The 21,494-nt window shown below is 38.8% G+C and overlaps 1 protein-coding gene across 1 annotated transcript in view; it reads left to right on the top strand.

The window, feature by feature from the left end:
- Positions 1-21,038, top strand: part of VIPR2 (vasoactive intestinal peptide receptor 2) — a 51,165-nt gene extending 30,127 nt beyond the window's left edge. The window contains exons 6-13 of the mRNA XM_064703915.1: positions 1,709-1,850; positions 4,571-4,721; positions 5,487-5,547; positions 7,863-7,932; positions 10,947-11,038; positions 13,624-13,753; positions 13,840-13,881; positions 15,425-21,038. Coding sequence (XP_064559985.1) covers positions 1,709-1,850; positions 4,571-4,721; positions 5,487-5,547; positions 7,863-7,932; positions 10,947-11,038; positions 13,624-13,753; positions 13,840-13,881; positions 15,425-15,595 — 859 coding nt within the window. The 3' untranslated portion in view covers positions 15,596-21,038. The remainder of the gene's footprint in view (positions 1-1,708; positions 1,851-4,570; positions 4,722-5,486; positions 5,548-7,862; positions 7,933-10,946; positions 11,039-13,623; positions 13,754-13,839; positions 13,882-15,424) is intronic.
- The last annotated feature ends 456 nt before the right edge of the window (positions 21,039-21,494 follow it).

Below are 21,494 nucleotides of genomic sequence, written 5' to 3'. Positions count from 1 at the left end.
CTCATGAAATATTCCTGTGATGAGTTCTGTAAGCCTTTCAGTCTGCCATCAAATTTTCTGAAAATCTAAATCTTCAGAGTCCAATCAGAGCAGATACATAACCCATAATTATGTTTGGAATACCTTTTAAAAATAATTGAGCCAGTCATGGTTATCCAGGCAGATCCCAATGCAGATAACTGCAGTTTCAAAACTGTTAAAAGCTAAAACCACATTTAATACAGAGAATTAGAGACATCTGAATGTCACCCATCACCAGAAGTCAGGTGTAACAAATCAAGCATTTAAGAGGCGTACTCAAAACCATCAACTTCTATTTAGATATCCAACTAGAGTTATTTTTTCCCAGTCTTCCAGTTGAGTCAGGGAAAACCAGACTTTTTTCATGAGGCAACATATGTTCTTCTAAACCCCCTTTAAGAAGAATATTTCTCTGTTATTTGCAGGGAGTATTGGGGCCTCCCAACACAGAGAGTTGAATTAAGAATTAATTTCTGGTTTCACAGCCTTGTATATATCCAACATTTATTATCTGAGCTAGTGAATAGGATGAATAACTAATCATCTACATGAGTTATTCAAGAAAAATAGTTTCCTCCTATTTGCAGCTTGCATGTATCTCTGAATTCCACAGGAACACATGATGCAATCCAACATAATAGTGGTATTTCAGCAAAGGATGTGCATGGCCTCAGCAATCTCTGCATTTTTTGACAACTCTTCAAAATTCAGCCTGGTATTATGTCCTTTGCTAAATTCAGGGCTAGCATGGCAGATCTGTTCTTTATTTCCTTACACTCATTCTAATTATCCTTGCTTCAGTAGTTTCAGAGTGGAATATTATTATATTTGATAAAAATCACAACTGGAAGAATACTTGTAAGTTACCACTGCACACTGCCATTACACCTGTTGCATTTTCATGTTTTCACTGCTCATACTTGCTGAAATGCCTTGGCTTTTGGTCTATTTCCTGGCGCAGCTCAAGGTGCTGGTTGTGACCACAAATACCTCTTAGCAGTTTGGTTTCTAGAGATTTTCTATAAAAAGAATATTTTAAACAGGAAAATCTTGAAGGGACTGTTTTTTAAGGGAAAAGCCTCAATTTATAGCTTGCTTCCCCTGAGTACTCATTCACTTACATGGAATCTTTTATCTGTCATTTGTTTGTAAGGCTTTCACATGGCTTCCAGACTAAAGGAGTTTTAAATTCATTTGATAGAAAGGATGGGTGATCAAATGTTCTGAATGCATTTTTAATTGCTCCTGCATACACCATCATCATAAGATCAAAAGTCACTATATAGCAAAATAAAGGAGTTAAATAAAAGAATGAAACCAGGAAAAAATAGGTGAGAGCACATCTGAAATATATCCAGGATAATCAAAGTTGTATTTGCAAGAAAAACACTGGAATGAGCGCACACACAGAAGGAAACAATGTGTTTATTGTCAGCTTATTATGTCTGTTTATTAAGTTATGTTAAAATGTGAGAGAAATACCACTGGGATCTTTTAATCTGTGATACTGAACAGAAGCAAGAGATGAAAGAAAACAGCAAGCAGCACTGACAAAATGACAGAAAAGGAAAGGGTATGCTCTTACTCAAGGTTCATATTGCCAAGAAATGTCCACAGAGTAATAGAAGTCTGTTCAACAGTTTCTGCTTCATAAACTAAAATGCTTCTTCTTAAATCTCTTTTTTAGAAAACTTCATTGTACTCGGAACTACATCCATCTGAACCTGTTCCTCTCTTTCATTCTAAGAGCAATCTCTGTTTTAGTCAAGGATGATATTCTCTATTCCAGCTCCAACACAGCTCACTGTCCAGAGGATCAAACCTCATGGGTAATAAACCTCATTTGCTCCCTGGTGTAACACTGTTTTGTCACTGAATTTTCCTCCCTGATCCTTTTAAATATTTAGGAGGACCAGTGCAGACAATTCTGAAGAGAATATAATGACTAGGCAAATGGAGTGTAAGAAGGTTGTAGCACAAGTAGGAGACCTTAACGTTGTTTGTGTGTCCATGAAGGACAACTTGTCATCAGCCAAGACAATTTTTAACCAGATACAGCTCAGAATAAACATGGCCACTGCATTAATCACCTGGGAGGGCTGAAGACAAACAGGAGTGCCATCAGCTGGGAGTGATTAAAGGCAGATGCTCTGGAAGTGTTCCAGCAGCTTTGTCAGGGGTCCAGGAATTGGACAGGTATCAGTGGAGGGAGGGAGTAACTCAGGAAATTAAATATTTGCAGGAGCTGTCTTCATTAACTCCTCGGTACTTCTGGGCTATGACAGAAGTGTTATCATCTGCATTCTTGGCAAGCTAATATGTTTACTGCATTTTCATGTACAGGGCTTAAAAAAATTTCAAGTCTTGCTGTTAAAAAACTGACCTCTATATGGTATGCCCCATTTGCTGCTTTGTTGTTTCAGTCAAAAATGCCTTCTAATTTTAATAAACTACAGTTTAAGCTTGTGAGAAAAAAAATGGAATAAGATATTTTTGCCTTGATGAAGCCATGTTGTCCCAAAACATGAAGTTCTTAGCAGTGAATACCAAGCTGTATATGGGAATTCATAATCTAGAGTATTTCTAATGGAGAAAAACAGGAACTGAGTTAGTAGACCCCAATTAGGCAAATTAGATAGCAGACAGGGGTAGTCAAAAGTTCTTAGGTCCTTGAAAGACTGTTCAGTGGACTCAAAGTACTACTTGGTTTCAGCAATTTAATTTATTCTCCAGTTATTCTTGGCTACAAAGCCTTATACTTTCCTATTGAAATAAGTCAGATTCCTATTTAAATATGTCAGATTTTGTAGACTGCTGGCTAATTCCTGTTGCATTGTATGTGGGATAATCTGGCACCAGCCTGACAAGGCTGGTCTGTCTATCAAGCACTGGCTTGGTGCTGCCTCTCACATGTAACAGCGCATGGAGTTTGCCCCTTCTGCCATGTGTGTGTGATGTTCCACAGTTCTGCTGCGCTCACAGAGATCTAAAACACACAGTCCATAAGCTCTGTAAGTAGGTCCTGGCTCTGAATTACATGGAGAGTTAATTTTGGCTAACTTTACTGATAGATACCTTCACTGTTTAGCATGGGGAACTACAGCTGATACAGGATTACCTGCAGGAGGAAGGTAATGCAGGGTTCTGGTATGTAAATTAAGTAGGTAATACAAGGGAATATTGGATTTATAAAGGATTACAAAATTTTCACTGCTGATCTGATTTTAAGGAGTCCTAAGCATAAAAGCAAATTTAAACTTGCATGAAAATTTCAACTTTTCACACGTTTTGAAGTGCTTAATTTTATCCATATTACATTTTCTCGCCTATTGCTGAACTGCAGGGGATATCCCAAACTCCAGAGGTAAAATCAGTCTTACCAAAGTTAGCTTGCTTTCAAACTTTTGTTGTAGGCAGATAAAATCAGATTAAATGAATTCAAGCCTTTGGACTCTTCCTTAGTTTTCTGTATATGCAAGTACACAGGCATGGATGTTACTTGGGATGCCCTGAGGTATCTGAGACATCCTGGGGGGCTGATGCATGCAAGGAAATCTCCCTGAGGAGGTCTGTGCCCTTCTGGCTTAGCAGCTGGTGACTGCATCTCACTTCTTAATAAACATCTGTGCTTAGAGAGAGGAATTAATCATTGAAAATGAGTAAGTTACCTGCTTAGGTATCTGGTGCACTTGGAATTTTAACAGAAAAATGCAGGTATGAAGGGTATTTAAAATGGAGAAGTGAGTAAACCTGGTAGAAACTAGAGATTTTATTTGGTCCAGTTTGTGTAGTCTGTTACATTCACCATATCATCACATTTCTTGGCACATTCTCAGTCCATATGGACATTTTCATATTCAATTCTCACATCCCAGATTCCCACTGGGAAGTACCAAAGCAGCAGCAGCCAGCACTGTGGAACATCAGCAGCACAGACATCTGAAAATTAATTCTGAAGAGCAGCACACAGACTATAAGCAACAATTTTTGATATATGTCTGTGTGTTTTGTTAACTAAGAAATTCTAAAACATTTTCTAAAGGGAAAACATTATTTTTAAAAGTCCGGCCAACTTTTTGTTCTAAATTTACTGACTTAAAAAAATAAAGTTACATTTTCCACATTTAGCCTTGAAAAAAGTCATGAAGTAGTTTCTTTGTTAATTTTTACTGTGTTAGGATGCCATGTGAGGTTTTGATCCATTTATTAGACTCCTAGTAGATGATAATTTAATTTTATAGCTATTCATTAACAAACTATTGCAAAAGTGTGCATTTGTTGATAACTACCATATTTTTCTATATTTATCCTATGAAATTTTCAAGCTTCCTGAGTGAATTAGCAATGAGAGCCACCTAAATAATTTGTAATAATTCACTTTCTTTTAATATATGCAGTAACATTTACAATGTTGCAATTTGCTTGACTGAAGATAAAAATTTATTGATACTACAAAGACAGCTAAGATTTATATATATATATATATATATATATAATAGTATAATATATCTTTCCTGTGACAAATTTGATCCTTCTTCTCACGTTTCAGGTGGGCTGCAAGGCAATCCTGGTGTTTTTTCAGTATGGTGTTATGGCAAACTTTTACTGGCTCTTGGTAGAAGGACTTTACCTCCACATCCTCCTTGTGCTAATATTCTCCCCCAACAGACACTTCACCATCTACCTGCTGATAGGATGGGGTAAGAACTTGCCCATCTCCCAGTAATGTTCTTTTTTCTCTGTGTGTGTGTTGGTCAGCTTTCACCTGTGCCATCTGCACCACACCCAGGGGTTGCTCCGGTGCAAGGGCTGCCACTGCAAAACATATAATTCAGGTGTCCTTATTTGTGAGGAAAATTAAAGCTTAGCTGCACAGCCATGAGCTATACTATGCCATTTTCCTTTTTGAAAAGCCCAATAATACTGTCCATCTGATTTTAAATATATATATATATTCCTTTCATTTACAGAAAGTGCCATGATATTTACATGGAACACTTTAATACTTCCAGTAATAGGTGGTCATAAAACATTTGGGTGTTGCTGGGAAATGGGAATAAACCAGTGTGTGGACAAGGTTCCTTATGAAATGATTTATATTTTTATTTTATATTGCAGTCCTTGGAGGTGCATTGGGAATGCATAACTTGTATCTATTTCCCTGTAAGTCACTCTGACACCTTGCAAGAAACCTGAGAAAGGCTTTTTTTGTGTGTATTAGTAACTATGGCTGCATTTCTATGAGAAATAAACTCACTTCTCTGCAGTCTTTGTTTGTAATACATTACTGATGTATATATGTAATCATGTAGCTCATCAGATGGACCTCTCCTTCCATTCACTGAACTCTTTACTATATGCTGTGTATTTGGGGAATAACTGCTTACTAGCAGGCTGAACTTTTTTTATCCCCTGTGGACTTGCATTTTTGTGATCATTCTCTAAACATCTTTGGCATTTTTCAGGAATTCCTACGATATTCATTATTACATGGACAGTGACACGGATTATTCTGGAGGACACTGGGTGAGTGTGTGTGGGAAAGAAAGTTTAAATCCCCCCATGCCTGTGCAACCCTTGCCTTGCCAGGTGTGGTGCTGCTCACACAAAGGTGGTTTGCTGCTCTGGAGGGGATGAGCACAGAACTGAAATTCCAGAGATAGCAATAAAAGGGCAAATGTTTGGGAGCTCTTCAGCAGTGCTTTATGCTTGATGTTTATTTGAAGAACTCAGAGAGCAGGAGTGAGAAGAGATAAGTTATGACCACTGTTACTCCTTGGCACACCCACATCTGGAGCTATCTGCTTGGGAAGTCAAAATAATGTTTGAAACAGCAGCAGGGTCCTTGGGCTCAGTGCTGTAATGTGTGCAGGAAGGCACTGGCCATGCTCATTTGCTAACTGGGAACTCAGGAGATTGAAGTGTAGATAACTTTGGGTACAGATAAATTACATTCCCAAAAGGGAAGTGATATAAGGGTGTGTCAGATGCACATAGCCAGGTAAAGCTAAAGCTAATTAGAGCTTCCTGGCATGTGAAGGGGAACTGAGACAAGAATTTTGTAGGAAAATCAGACTTGATCCTGCTGCTCCCAACGAATGGGAGAACATTCCTAACTAGTGTAAAAACAGTTTGCAGAGTCCTGTTTTGTCCAACTATTATTTTCAATTTTTTCTTCTATTAGACTTAAAAATCATATCCTACATAATTTCAAGGCTTTCTTTGCAAGATGTCTAACGTGTAAACCAAAGGCAAACTCCTTTTTCCTTTGTCATTATGATTACAGAGGAAGTCCAAAGGGTAATTAATCTCTAATCTGACTAACCTTTCAGAGCACTTATGAGTATTTGGACCAAAATTACTGAGCCAAGGGTGAAAATGAAATATTCAGTTTTTCAGACAGAACTTCAGGTTCAGTCTCACATTTTCACAAACAAGTTCCAGACATCTATAACCTACATGCCCCACAAGAAATTATGTAATTCCAGTTACACTTGTCAGTTGCTTTAGATCTTCCTGCTACCCAGAGGTCAGCATTAAGTGCACACTGGAGAAGTGTCCTTGCACAAAGTGAAACTGAGCTTGGTTCCCACAAGGGTCAACACCCTCCATGATGTCTAGTGGTACAGACCAGTGTGCTTGATGTTTTGGCTTCAGATTTCATAAAACCATAGAATGGATTGGGTTGGGAGGGACCTTGAAGACCAGTTGGTTCCAGCCCTCCCTGCCATGGGCAGTGATGCCACACTCAGGTTACTCAGAGCCCCATCCGGCCTGGCCTTAAGCACTTCCAGGGATGGCACATCCACAGCTTCTCTGAGGCCACACCCTGGGACCTGTGTCCAGTTCTGGGCCACGCACTGCAGGAAGGACATTGAGGTGCTGGGGTGTGTCCAGAGAAGGGCAACGGAGCTGGGGAGGGGTCTGGAGCACAAGTCTGGTGAGAAACAGCTGAGGGAGCTGGGGGTGTTTAGTCTGAAGGAAAGGAGCTCAGGGGAAACCTTATCACTCCCTACAGCTGCCTGCACAGAGGCTGTAGCCAGGTGGGGGTTGGTCTCTTCTCCCAGGCAACCAGTGACAGGACAAGAGGAAACGGCCTCAAACTGTGCCATGAGAGGTTCGGTTTGGACATTGGGAAGAATTTTTTCACTGAAGGGCTTGTGAAGCATTGGAATGGGCTGCCCACAGAGGTGGTGGAGTCAGCTTTCTTGGAGGTGCTCAGGAAATAGCTGGATGTGGCACCCAATGCCATGGTCCAGTGCTGCTTGGTCAAAGTTTGGACTCAATGATCTCAGAGGTCTTTTCCAACCAAAATGATTCTGTAACTTTCTGAGTAAAGAATTTCTTCCAGACATCTAAATCTCTCCTCTTTCATTTTTAAACCATTCTCCCTTGTCCTATCACTACCTGCCCTGGCAAAATGTAATTTTCTCTTTTTATATGAGCCCCCTTTGAGTGCTGAAAGGTCACAATGATTTCTCCATGGAACCTTGTATTCTCCAGGCTGAACAATCCCAACTCTCAGCCTCTCTTTGCAGGAGAGGTACCTCAGCCCTCTGATCACCTTTGGGTGATCACCTCTGGACCTGCTCTAACAGAGCCACATCTTTCTTATGCTGAGAAATCCACACCTGGCCACAGTGCTCCTGTTGGAGAAATCAAGTGTGCATATTAAAACAAAGGGGATAAAATTAATAGCAGGAAAGGATTGAATGCCAGATTCTGGGCTAGAGCAGGCAATATTTTAGTGTGCTTTGACTTGTTTATAAGAAATACTTCTCATAGGTCTTGCTTGCCAGATGATATTAATGTCAACATGATTTTCCCTCTTTTTTTTATAGCTGCTGGGATACAAATGAGCATGGTGGTCCCTGGTGGGTTATACGAATACCAATTTTAATTTCTATTATAGTAAGTAAAATTTGAAGCATGAATTATAGATCTGTTCAGCATTGTGCAGTGCATGTAGCCATTATTCTTTACTGCTAGTTACAGATAGGCAAGAATTCTGTTTTAATGAAAAGAAATTGTGCTGCAGGAGAAATGTTAAACAGATGCCAAGGCCATTAAAATTTGTTGCCTTCAAAATTTATCTGCCTCCTATTAAATTAGCAGTTGCTTTTATTTGTGTGTTGTTCTTTCTTTAACATCTCTCCTGTTTATGAGCCTGGAGGAAGGAAAAATCTAATTATACTTCTCAATGAATTGCAGATTTGATTTTGTGTGTAAATAGATAGTCTTGCAATTGAGAATCTGATATTAGTCAAAAAATTATGGCTGTGTATATCTTTCTTTAATTGGTAGCCTACTAAAATATATATTGAACATGAATATTTGCAAAATAATACCATTTGAGAATGTTTCCCAGAGCTTTTCTTGTTTGGAACTCATTAGAATTACTGAACTAGTGTAATAGTATTCCTGTTCACTGTAATGATTGTGTAATTAACTTTGGGCATAATATACTATGGTTATATGTCCATTTCTGAAAATAGTCAGAGAGCAAAATTAATGTATTTTAGATATACTTCATTCATTTTTAAAATTATTTGCAGAACATCTAGGGCATTATTAGATTACACAAGATTTCAGAAGTTTGCATTAAGCTTGGGCTTGCCTTTCAATCTGTGCCTGCTGAAAATCATTCTGGGAGAAATTCCTGTCATCACTATCAGTGTGAGTTCTGCAGTTTGAAGAGAAAGAAGAGTAGGCCATATGTGTGAAATGAATAAAGTAAGGCCTCAAAGATGTTTTATGTTATGAAGAAATGAGCATGAAAGAGAACTACGGCAGGAAGGGAATACTTAGACCTAAAAGGAGCTGGAGAATGGGGAACAATCCAGAGTTAGGAAAACATGTTTTGGAAGATAAAAGCAAAACAAACCACCTGGTGTTTACAGGAAACCCTGTTCTCTGGATGCTCAGTTTGAACAATTATCTGAGACTTCATGTGCCAGAAGGCAGTGCTGCTCCAAAGCAGTCCTGGACCTGGAAGTTTGGGAAGTCCAGGAAGTTATCCCAGAGCGCATTGGCAGACATGAACTGCAGCTGGACCTTAGTGAAGAGAAGTCAAGTGGAGTGCTGGTCAGGCAGCAAAGTTTGATCTATCCAACAGCTTTGTGAGAGCAAGTTCTGATACCATCTTGCACAGTGGGAATGGCTTCAGTTAATTCAGTGTGTCAGAACCCTCCCTGGCATTTCCTCCTGGGAATTTGGCTTGAGAGAAGTCATTTGGCAGAGGTTCACACTTCATGCTGTACACACTTCAGAGTTACTCAGTTGGATGTGGCTGTTCCAAATGAATGTGCTGTTACTCCTATTCTCTCTTTCTCCACTAACACTGGCCCCAGTGTGTATGGCAAGTTAATATCCCCTGCTGTGGGCACTCAGCTGCATTAAGTCTGCAGACAAAATCTGCAATAACAGATTTCTGTCTGTTACCTTTATAGGTAAGACTCTAAGTAGTCATCTGCCTGAAAAAATGTAGGTTAAGTTTAGCAAAAGTCTATTTTTTAAACATTTTTTATTCTTAAAAAAATAGATATAATTTTCCTAAATTTTATTTAATCCCTGTCCGTTCCTTTCACTACCCTTCACCTGTCATTTCAAACAAAATGTTAAAAACAGAGGGGCATGCAGTTGCCATGACTGTGTTTTATTTATTAGTATCCCAAATTCTATAGGCTGTGTTATAGAAGACACAGAAATTCATTTAACTTTAAAAGCTTGGAGCCAAATTTTTAGGAGAAAGAAGGGTTCCACCAATACATGAAGACAGAGATTTATAGCAGTGAGAGGCACTGTCTGGTTAGGTACCCCACCTCCTGATTTTGTGCTTTGGGATGGAGTTTAAAACAACAAAATTCTCATTTTCACCATGACATAAATTTTTCTCTAGATGAATTTATTCTAAGATGTGTGCATTTGATGGAGCTGTTTATGTAGCTGGAGTTGTAGTTTTTAGCACACATTGTAAGTCTGGAGGTGTGGATTCCAACTGTTCCTTTACTTCAGCATGGACATGCTGTATTTATGTGCAGTTTTCTAGACCACACCAAGAATTCAACACCAGAAGGGATGGTGACCAAAGGAAGCTGAAAGTAAGGGCTGAAGAAATAATGGGAGTGAGACTTTAGGATATACTGAGTTTTATACTTCAGTTTTCTAGACTGATTAGGTTCTGATCATAATGATTTTTTTATGCTAGTGCCTTTCTGAAAAATAAATATGAAATAAAATACAAAATGAAATGCTACTCTTCTGTCTTAGAGGTCTGTCGTGAGAATTAGGCTGCAGGGATTCAGATGGACTGGATGATCTCCAGAGGTGCCTTCCAACCCCAGCTGTTCTGTGATTCCTTCATTTGTAATGTCAGCATCAATATCCAAAACAATCACACTTGTGAGAGGCCCGTTTTGTGCTTGGTTGGAGTAGACAGATCAGCTGTGCAGCAATCTTGTCTAACCCTAATTCAGACAGAAAACACTGAAAGTTGTGGTGAGGAGCAAGGGAGGATCAAAACTGCCTCTGGGCTTCTGGTAGTGAATCCATGTGACAATTTAGGACAATTAGCAACGTGACAATTTAGGACAGTGCTTGATTGCAGAAAACCACACCCAGTGTCCCATCCTGCTGGGAAACCTGTCCTCAACTGAAGTAGTGGAAGGAGGACACTTCTGACAATTGGGGCTTTCAAAGATTTTTCCATCCAGGGCAGCAGTGCTGGGCTTGCAGTGTTTGCTGGATGTGGCAAAAATTGGTGCTGCAGAACTGGAGAGGTTTGGCACTGCAGGGCTGGGGGGCTCTGCAGGGGGGTGCACGGCTCCCACACTGACTTGGCTCCTGTCTGACCTGATAAGAATTTGGTTTTGCTGCAGATTGAGTGGAGGGTTCAGAAATTACCATTATATTTGTTTTCTTTGCAGGTGAATTTTATACTTTTCATTAGCATTATAAGAATTTTACTGCAGAAGTTAAGATCTCCAGATGTTGGAGGAAATGACCAGTCACAGTACAAGTGAGTCATATTTTTAGATATTACAGACAGAAGCAAAATAATCTCTTTAAGTTTTCATCTGCTGAAAATCAAAAACTGCTGTCTTACTATAATTATATTTAATTTAGAACTACTTTTAGATATTGTTTGTTAAATACAGTTATGCTGAAATGAAAATAAATATATTTTTTATTAAATGCTTAATTCAATATAAAATACTTAATTTTAGAAAGACCAACAAGTTATTTTGAATTTGAGTTTAATCCATGATGAGTATGCTGATACAAAATATATGGAAAGTAACATTTTCCTTTTGACATATAAACATTTAATTTTGACATGAGAAATGTTTAAAATCCTTTAAAATTATTTTCCTTCAACCTCCTTAAAACCTTAAAAATTTTTATTTTTACCAAAAATGTAAAAATTAAATAGAGTATTTTATACTGATTTAAAATAGCATCTTTACTTTTTTTAGAGGAGAACAGTTGTTTCTGGCTTAGAACAATTTGATTTCTGTTCAGACCTTCTTCTTTTGTGTTTTGGTGTGAACATCAAATCCTAAAATATCTCTTGTTTCCACAGCTTTAAAATCAAGGGATACTGGGGGACAGTACAAATGCATTGCTAAAATTGGTTTTGTTATTTATTGCCATATCTGTGGTTATTGTTGTTTATTATAAGAGCTGCTGGATAAGTAATCATCTGCAATCAAGTCTGTTGTAGAAGGTTTTATTTTAAAGCTCAGACGCAGACTGACAGTTCAGGATGCCAATATGATACCTCAGTGACAAAACCTCACATGAACGCTGAAAATCCAAAGCCATATGAGCAGCCTTTGAAACTGTGCTCCTGAATTACACCTTCCCTTCATTTAAAAATACTGAATTCCTGTTCTGATAGCTGACAAAACATGCTATGCAGAAATGAAGAATGTCCTTAAAGCCAAGAGAAGCAGGACCTTATGTGTTAGCAGACAATGTGACATGTTTGATGCAAAAAGTGAAAAATTCTGATGTGCCCCAGAAAAGTCAACACAACTGCACTGACAAGCACGTGTGTTTTGCAGAGCTAAAGGGGTCTTGTTTTGTGTTTGCTGATTCAATTATCTAAACATGTGGGAGAGCTTGTTGAATCTAGATGGAACTGTGCAGTTGCCACATTGTGATGTAGCACAATGGCCAACCAATGGGGCAGGAAATCCCCTCAGTTTACTTCTTGTGACATAAAGTTTTCATTGCTTCCATGTGGTGTTTATTTAATTTCTGAAAATTAGGCATTCCCTTACTTTCAGTCCTGCCACTTTCCACAGTTTGCTGTAGCACTTTATAATATGAAACATTCACATTATTAGCAACCTTGTCCTTCATTATTCAGCCCTGTAAATTCGTTGCTTTTAGCATTTGATTGCCTGATTAAGTTTGCATTTCTGGTCTTTAGCTGATACTCATGGGAAAGTAGATTAATCTCCTCAAGAAACTGCATCTGCAGAGCAAATTAAAAGATCTGGGAGGCTCATTTATAAAATTGCAAATGCATTTTTTAAAATGCAGAGAAGAGTAAGGATGGAGTTTTTGTCCCTTTCTTTTACTAAAATGTAAGTGCAGTATAGAGGAAGTAGCATCAACTAAATAAAAATTACTGAGCCAAGCATGGAGTGAAAGTGAAATATGAATGCAAGTCACCATTTTTATTTCTTCCTCTGAACCTGCTTGTAGCTGGTTCCATCCTTTTAGTTGTTTATTTTACTCTTGCAGTGGACAAGGCTAAGTCCAAATAAAATCATTTTTCCATTTCCTTTGGGAAACCAGGAAATTTGCTGCCAGTGTCATCCCCTCCAGTTGTAAATGAATTTCTTCTAAGGAAGCCCTATTTTTCCTGCTTCTGGTATCATCTTCAGATGTGAGGGGTTTGCTATTTTTGAGAAACTTTGCAGTCAGAAATTATTTCCACATAAATAGATGCAGCCCCTGGCCACTATAAACAAAGCAAGGCCATGAAGATTGACACAGAAAAAATTAAACTACTTGAAATACCTTAACTTTTCTGTTAAAATAGGTGAATTCACAACAGGATCCTTTCATTGTTGAATCAAGTTATATTCAATACAGTGCTGAATTATGGAACTCAGTATTATAACTTCTCAGATTCTATCTGATGCCAGACATCCAAAATTGTCCATGACTGGCCCTATATAATATATAAAACTAGTATTTTTTAAGTGAAATAAAGGACAGATAAGGTAAAAGTAGCAATGTATCATTTCAGTAGTTTCATGAGCTGTTTGTCAGAGCAGTTCTGCTTAGTAATTTAAAGTTCTGTTTCCTTAATTTCAGTAAGAAGTGTCATTTGCTACATTTTTTTATGTAATTGACAACCCATGGAAAAATTATTTAATGTCGTGTGTTTAATACCATCAGTAAAGCTATGAAGTTTTATTATTTGAGGCTCATGAAAATCTCTTAGTTGGGATGATTCTGGATGACATTTCCTAGGTGCTGTTTGCATACTGTGCAATGTACAGACTAACCCTACAGTTACACATTCATCTCACTAAAACAAGAGCTCGTCATTGAATTGCAGCTTTGTCTCTTTCCTCTACCCAGGAGACTTGCAAAGTCCACCTTGCTGCTGATTCCTTTATTTGGAGTTCACTACACAGTGTTTGCTCTGTTTCCTGACCGCAGTTCCAACAATTATAAAATAATCTTTGAGTTGTGTTTGGGATCTTTTCAGGTAAATTTTAAGATTTTTAATCAAAAGAAGTTCTACTGACCTGGGTGAGTGCTGCCTACTAACTAAGGACTATTGTCTCTTTCCAGGGGTTGATTGTTGCAGTCCTGTATTGTTTTTTGAACAGTGAAGTAAGTCGCATCTTTCCTACTGAGAATGTTAAATATTGGTTTTAGTAAGTGTATGAGTGCCCTCATAATTCTGCTCTGATACACAAAACTGTTTTAGAAGATGTCTGCATTCCTATTAGTGGAATATATTTGTGACCGTTTTTATACAACAGGAAAAATGAGTGTAGCTGGGGAAGAGCTTTAAGAGCTGTTTAAAATTGAATTCCTTGCAAACTGAGGTGTTAGTGTCTTCTCCTGATGTGATCTGATGTAGCTCTGTTAGAAGGAAGTGAGGTACAACATGTCTGAAAATTCATCTGGAACTTGAAATACCATTTAGTAAATATTTAGGGGTAATGTTCTGTCAGTATCTAAACCTCAGAACAGCACAGATTTTCAGAAGTGCTCAGAACATCATGGTTTTCATAGCCTCAACTGAGAAAGATGCAAAGAATTCCTTTTGATTTCAGCTCCTATGCAGTGTCTGACAGAAGGAATCTGTCTGAAGAAGACACCTGCACAGACAATTAACATTTAGCTCTCCTGAGTGCTATTCTGGTCTTTGATATTCATGAGATGCCTGATTTTGGGCTAATCATTTTATTCTATGCCTCAAGTACATGAGATAAATAGCTAGATTCCAAAACCTAATGTTTCAGCACAAGTGATACAAAATTGATTTTTGAAAGTGACCTTAGGGCACCTCTTCACACACAGCGTAGGCAGTCTTTGCCTCAGTTTTGTGACCTTTGTAAAAGGATACTCTAGAGGGAAGGGATGCCATCCAGAGGGACCATGACAGGCTTGTGGAGAGGGGGAAAGAACCTTGAGAGGTTCAACAAGGCCAAGTTCAAGGTCCTGCACCTGGGTCTGTGCAGGGCTGACTGAGGGATGAAGGGGTTGAGAGCCATCCAACATGATGGACTTGGGGGTGAAGGATGGACCATGAGCTGGCAATGCGCACTTGTAGCCCAAAAAGCCACATCTGTTCAGCATTAAAGGTCAAGAGAGGTGAATTGTCATCAGTACAAGAAAGACATGGATGTGTTAGAGCTGGTCCAGAGGAGGCCACAAAAATTATCAGAAGGCTGGAACACCTCCTCTGAAAACAGGCTGGGGGAGTAGGGATTGCTCAGCCTGGAAAGGAGAAGGATCTGGGGACACTTTGTAGCACCTTGGAGTACATAAAGGGGGGATTATCAGGAAGATGGCAAAAAACTTCTTAGCAGGGCCTGTCATTTTTAAACTGATATTGGTAGATTTAGGAAGGAAAAAATCTTTTCTGTAAGGGTGGTGGTGACCCTGTAACAGGTTACCCAGAGAAGCTGTGGTAGCCCCATCCCAAGGCCAGGCTGGATGGTGCTCTGAGTGACCTGGTGTGGTGGAAGATGTCCCTGCCCATGGAAGGGGGTAGAACTCCAGAATCTTTAAAAGTTTGTACCAATCCAAACCATTCTATGATTCTGTTCCTAGAGATCCCCATGTGACAGCCAACAGACATGGAAAACTTCCTCACATAAAAGGAAATTTTCAGCTCATATTGTGCATTTTCTTTTGAGCACAGGTGCAGGGGGAGCTGAAAAGAAAGTGGAGGAGCTTGTGCTGGAAGCAGACAGCAGGCAGAGACTACAGGCTGCACTCGTCCATTTCCCGAAATGGATCAGAAAGTGTTTCCCAGCTCCACAGGAATTCAAGAGCTCACTCATTTATGCAGACTGAGACCACCATGATATAAATGAGCTAGGTCCCCCAAAACATGAAAAACTGTGGGATATATCATTCATTATGCAGCTTGATGTGATATTTTATAACATGTACAGTTTAGTGCTTTGCTTTTCTACATGTTGGTATTTGGGGAATTGGTTTGTGCAGCCAACCTATTATTAATGGAGAATCCTGCCCCATGGATGCTTTCTGTTTTGTTCAAATAGTATCATATTAATTCTGAGGTTCTCTTGCAGTTTAATAGCAGTAACAATTCAAAAATTCATTTTCCATAAAGGTCCCTTTACCTTCCAAAGTGGCTACAAGACCCATGCAGGGTATCCTGCTCAATGCAGATTTATTTGGCACATGTAAGGGTTAAGATGGGAAGCAAGAAAATTTTGTACACTTTATTTATACTTAAGGAAACATTGCCTTGAGGATTAGGAAATTCTTTTCTAATTATGGAAAATAAAATTAAATAAAAAATCTAAGACCATAATTAACCACACTGGGAGTTCAGTGTGCTAATCCAGGAAATCATTAACATGATTTACAAGAGAGGGAAAAAGGTAGTACTTCTAGGCTAATGGTACACATTTCAGAGATTGCTTTCTACAGAGTTTCATTCCAGTCCTGTTGTTACTTTCAAAAGTGCCTGATTTGGTGTTTGGGTGCAGAGTGTGGAGCTGCCTTTACAGGTCATACAGAAAAAACTACTATATTACTTCTGAATACAGTAGTTCTCAGTTGTTCTCTTCTGCCTAAAGTCAGAGATTTGTGTTGATCTTTCATGGAGCAGTTTTCTCAAGAGGTATGTTTTATTGCTAAAGCAGCCTGGCATAGATAAAACAGCCTTGGATATCTCATTGCACATTGAAAATATCAGTTTTTACAGTATTGTCATTGCCATGAACTCTGCCTCTAGGAGCTACATATTTGGCTGCAAAACACAAGGAATATTGCAGTGAAGTTACAATTCACATTTAACAAAAAATGTAAATTCTTTTAGGTTTATTCAGTTCTATATCTATCTGAAATTATTTAAAATTTAGTCCTGACCATGACTCCGGAAAAAAAAAAATTAGACAGAATCCCTAAAAATTACCATAAAAGGCATAAAGAAGGAATTTTCAACAATGCCAAACCTCTTATGCAGCCATGTTTAAAAAAAAAAAGCAGAGAGCTGACAGTCTTATGAAAAACATACATAACATTTCCTCTCTTTAAAAGAAATAAACCCAGTGATGTTCTCTTCCCACGTCACTGTTAACCATGTCCGCCCTACATTTCAAGTGGGAATAATCTGTATTTGCATGAGTACCTCCACACAAACCATTGCCCTCATATTTCAGATAACAGGTTTTATGGAGCCAGCAGGATCCAAGGTCCCTACTCTTGTCAGATAAAGAGAAGAGCAGCAGCAAGGGCATCCCTTGGCAGGCATATTTGTACATCCTTGGAAGCATTACCAGTACTGGGAATATTGTCAGCAGCTGTCTCAGTGTATTTCCATTCTCGGTCTGATTTAATCCAGCTATTTATCAGTCAAACACTATTTGTTTCAATGGGATTGCCATGGAGTCACACAAAATTTTGTCAGACCAAAGACAGAAAGAGCCCCATGGTCCACATGGCTGCAGAACCTGGTGAATGTTACATGACACCAGCAGGTAGCATTTGAGTTAAACAACAATCACTCAATGAATTGTTACTTACAAAAGGTGAATTTAGAGGAGCTATGGAACACTTTCAGATCATTCATAATGCTTTCTGTTTGGCAGAGTAACTATGAGATTCAGAACGGAAGTAGGGGGCCCAAAAATATTCCCATGGGGTCTAAAGGTGTTCCCCCACACATCTATTTAAACTCAATATATTCCCAAAGACTTTAGACTGAGGAAACACTGCTGAAATTTAGTATGTTTCCTGGATCTCTTGAGAAACTTATCACAAGCTCTTACCTGAAAATATATGAAGACCCACTGGAGCTGTGGGAGCTGCTTTTACACCTAAATTAAACACATCTGTGCACATTAGGGTTCTATGTCTGCAGTGGCGTTGGGACTGCTCAGTTCCCTGAGATGAGATGTGCAGGATGTTCTTTTTTCCCCTTAATTTCTGGGGTAGAAAGGCACATGTGACAAGCATTCAAGTGTGCTCATCTTTGTGCTCAAATGAGGTTATGTGAGTGAGTTGACACACAGACAGAATGATAGCACAGAAATGGATGTTTCAGGCAATCATTTCCATCAGTCTGTTCTGCATGATGCATCACCAATTATATGTGTTTATAGCACATTGTATCTTAGAGAAAACTGCCTTTGTTCTAATTAGGTGAGCATGAAAAAAATCAGCATTTTAATTATTTCTGGGTTATAAAAAAAGAAAAGCCTTAATAAGAAAATACATTTTATACTGCAACAAACCAGCATTGTTCCCTTTGAAAGGGTGCAGATGCATTTGGACTTGATTCTATTTTTCATGTAGGGTGAAATGTCACATGAGAATTTTCCTGTGGGTGAACATAGAGGCACCACTAAGTTTGTAAAGGACATTGTGGACATGCAAAGAATGGCACACAGGATACAGAAGTGCCGTATATATTTTTGATTCAAACCAGTGAAAAGTACAGTACTTTGGAGAACCTCATCCCTCTGCTAATAATATAAATGCAGATAATCTAAATACTGTTTTGTGAGGCAGTTTAACTTCATAATGCTCTGTTCAAGCACTATCATGGCAGTTAAGACACAGAGGGCACTGCACTCATTTGTTTTTACTCCCAGAAAATTTCTGATTTCCAAATAATTTTATTCAAAGTTATAGTGTTAACCCTATCATCACCAGTTTGGCAGCTGCCTTTTCATGGACAGATATAAAAATATCAGTAGAAGGTGAAAAACAGTTTGACAAATCTGGAAGTGTTTGATCAGGGTTTTTCACCTTTACAACACCCATAACAAGACAGCTTCTCATGGCTTTGTCTCTCATTGCATTTTGCTGAGAAGTATGGGATTAAATGCTCTTGCTCTATGCTGTGTTGACTCTTTAGAGTCAAAAAACAATGCAATGAAATCATTTGGCCTTCTTTCATCCCTAATCTTAATTCTCACTCAATCCTAGCAGCCACAGGGGAGGAAGTAGAGACTGCAAGAGAAGTGTAACCTTCCCCTTTCTTTATTCCTTTACTGTTTTTTCCCCTTTGCTTGCTTCAGAGTCCAAACTGAGTTGTAAAGTATTCAAGGCAGGAAACCTGGTGTTTTTTGTCCATCCCCACGGAAAAGCCAGAAGCACAGCTTGTACTTACTGAACAAGAATGGTAATATGGTTCACTCCCAGGACCTTGGTTAATTGTTGTGCTTTACCTCCCCTGGAGGCACCATTAATTCTGAGTGATTTCTGTCAGCATTACCTGCTGCTAATGCCTGAGGAACACAGTGACAGCTTGCTCTCCACTTTTAACACAATTAAAAAATACATATATGGACAATGACTTAAATTTTCCTCTGTAGAGTCAATTTCAGCTGGGTGCTTGATAAACTCAGGTGAAATTCATCTGCCCTGATTTTGGTGTCTAAAATCTGCATGTTTGTCTCTGAGTTAAAGACACTTTTAAAGTGCCTTCCATAGTCAGGATAGAGAAATAGGCACTAGTTGAAGATGGTTCCTTCCATGTTCAGCTGGGCAACTGAGGCAGGTAAGCTGGACACAGTTTTCTCTGTACTTACTATAAAATGAGCTGGGGTAGCTGGCCAGTACTTACATTTCTCACTCCAGAGATAGAATTAGGTAAGATGTATCCCTCCAGAAGAGATCATTAAACTGTCTGGGTAATATTACACAGATACTCCTCTTTAAGCCAATTACCTTGGGTTGGCCAAAGTTATCCTCTGAGAAATGGGCACTGTAATTCAAAAGGTCAGGCAGAGGAGGATCGCCCAGTTCATTGGCTCAGGTGTCCCTGCCTGCCATGATAAAGCTCACAGGCTTGTGTCCCATTGTGATTTTCCTGGCCTCAGCTTCCAACAAATGTTTGGTTTTTTTGGCAAGGTGTTTGGTTTTGCTTTTTGTAGGAGGGGCCATGTGCTAAAAGAAAGTGCTTTGCAGCTCCCAGAATTTTCTTTATGTTGTACTGCAGGTAGCCAGCAGAAGAAAACCCTATCTAAGATTGTGATGGAGTGTACTGTAGCAGCAATAGGTAATTGGTGGCAAATAGCATTACAAAAAACCTTCTACAGTCAGGTTGGAGCCATCCTACCCCACTCTGTAGCATCTGCTTCGTGTCCTGATTCACTGTAGGCTTCCCTTTGCTTTTAACATGCCAGAGGGGAAAGCCACCAGCACAGACCCTCAGCAAACCAGAGACTCTGTCTGGGGCAGATTGATGAAATAAGGCATTGCCAGGTGCATGTGTCACACAGTCCATGGGCAAAGACTAAGATGAATAATCTGCATTATTTGTCCTCTATTTTTCTAAAAATCTTCTGTTAACTGTGAATTTACCCATTTCAGCAAAGTGATTTGAGATAAAGTCCAAATTCAGTCTATTCAGATTTTTTTCAGACATCCTTAAGGAGAAATCAAGCCCTAAATATGTCTGACAAAAAGAAAGAACTGGCAAGTAAGCTGCAGACTGTGTGTCTGCTGCTGAGTGTGTAAGGGTCATCATCTGAACAATTGTTGTCTGTGCTTAGTGATTAGGAAATACCTTTGCCAACAGAAGTACCTTCACGTTACCATGAGTGCCTCTATCAGCTGTGGGCTGTCAGTGCTACCCTGACATGACCAAATACAGAAATTAGGATGCAGTGCTATTCTGTTGCTGAAAAAATACTAAAATTAAAAAGTGTTTGAAGATGTATGTTACAAGAGTACATCAGGATAACATTTAAAAGGAGCATCCTTTGATATGGTTTTACCACTCTGTTGAATCTGGTTCTGCCCAAGGATAGCAGGTTGTAGCTAAATCTAATTCAGGAACATTTCTATTGTCAGATTTAAAAGGTGACTGAAATGTCCCAAGCCCCTCTATGTCCCAAAGTACTGTAATAAGTTTATGATTACCTGCAGCTTTTTTTGTCCTGGCACAAAATATGTATGAGTATTACTTCAAATTTCTCTTTTGTCATCTTTGTTATAACTTTATATCTGTCATGTATGGTAAAAATTTAAGATGATGTAAATGAATGTGATTATTTTTTACAAAATGTACAGATTATGATGTTGTATAGATTAATGTGTGTAAATAGATTTCATACTGTAATTCACTATAGTTTTCTTCTGGTTTTGCTCTTTTTGTTCTTTTCTGGTTTCAGTTTTTAATGTCACAAACCTAACAGCCTTCTCTGAGATGTTATATATAAAGCTGTGAACAAATAAGTGTTTACATCTTTATGCTATTTCAGATAACAGTAGTCAATAACACCATAATGGACTGAAGAGGAATCAGAGAATAAAAATTTTAAAAGTTTTGCACAAAAATTCCATTATTTATGTTTTTTTAAAAATTGTGTACAACGATGCAGTTTTCTTACTGATTCTGTGGGTCATGGCCATGCTGAAGGATGTGGCTAAGTTAATATTTCACTTTTTAATTTAGCAGCTGTTAGACACACATGTTAAAGAGAAACAGCCCCTAGCTTCACTGAGGAATATTTAGTTTTCTGTAACCTAGATGTGCTCACACCGGCATGAGAATGGCACTCAGCCAGAACAGAGCCAAGTGATCCCATATGTTGTGCATGGCACCATCTCCATGACCAGCAGCTATTTTTGATTTATCACAGCTTGCTCAAAACTGGATTGCCCAGTTATCTGTCAGAAGTGCAGGTGTCTGTCTGGAGTACAATATAATGCAGTGAGAGCAAAGGGAAGCTGTGATGCCTCTCCTGTAGAGGCAACACCATCTGTCATGTTGTTTTTTTCTC

Source organism: Zonotrichia leucophrys, chromosome 2 (genome assembly GCF_028769735.1).
Source record: "Zonotrichia leucophrys gambelii isolate GWCS_2022_RI chromosome 2, RI_Zleu_2.0, whole genome shotgun sequence".
NCBI lineage: Eukaryota > Metazoa > Chordata > Aves > Passeriformes > Passerellidae > Zonotrichia > Zonotrichia leucophrys.
The sequence above is the reverse complement of the archived record's forward strand: the minus strand, read 5'-3'. Positions and strand labels throughout refer to the sequence as shown.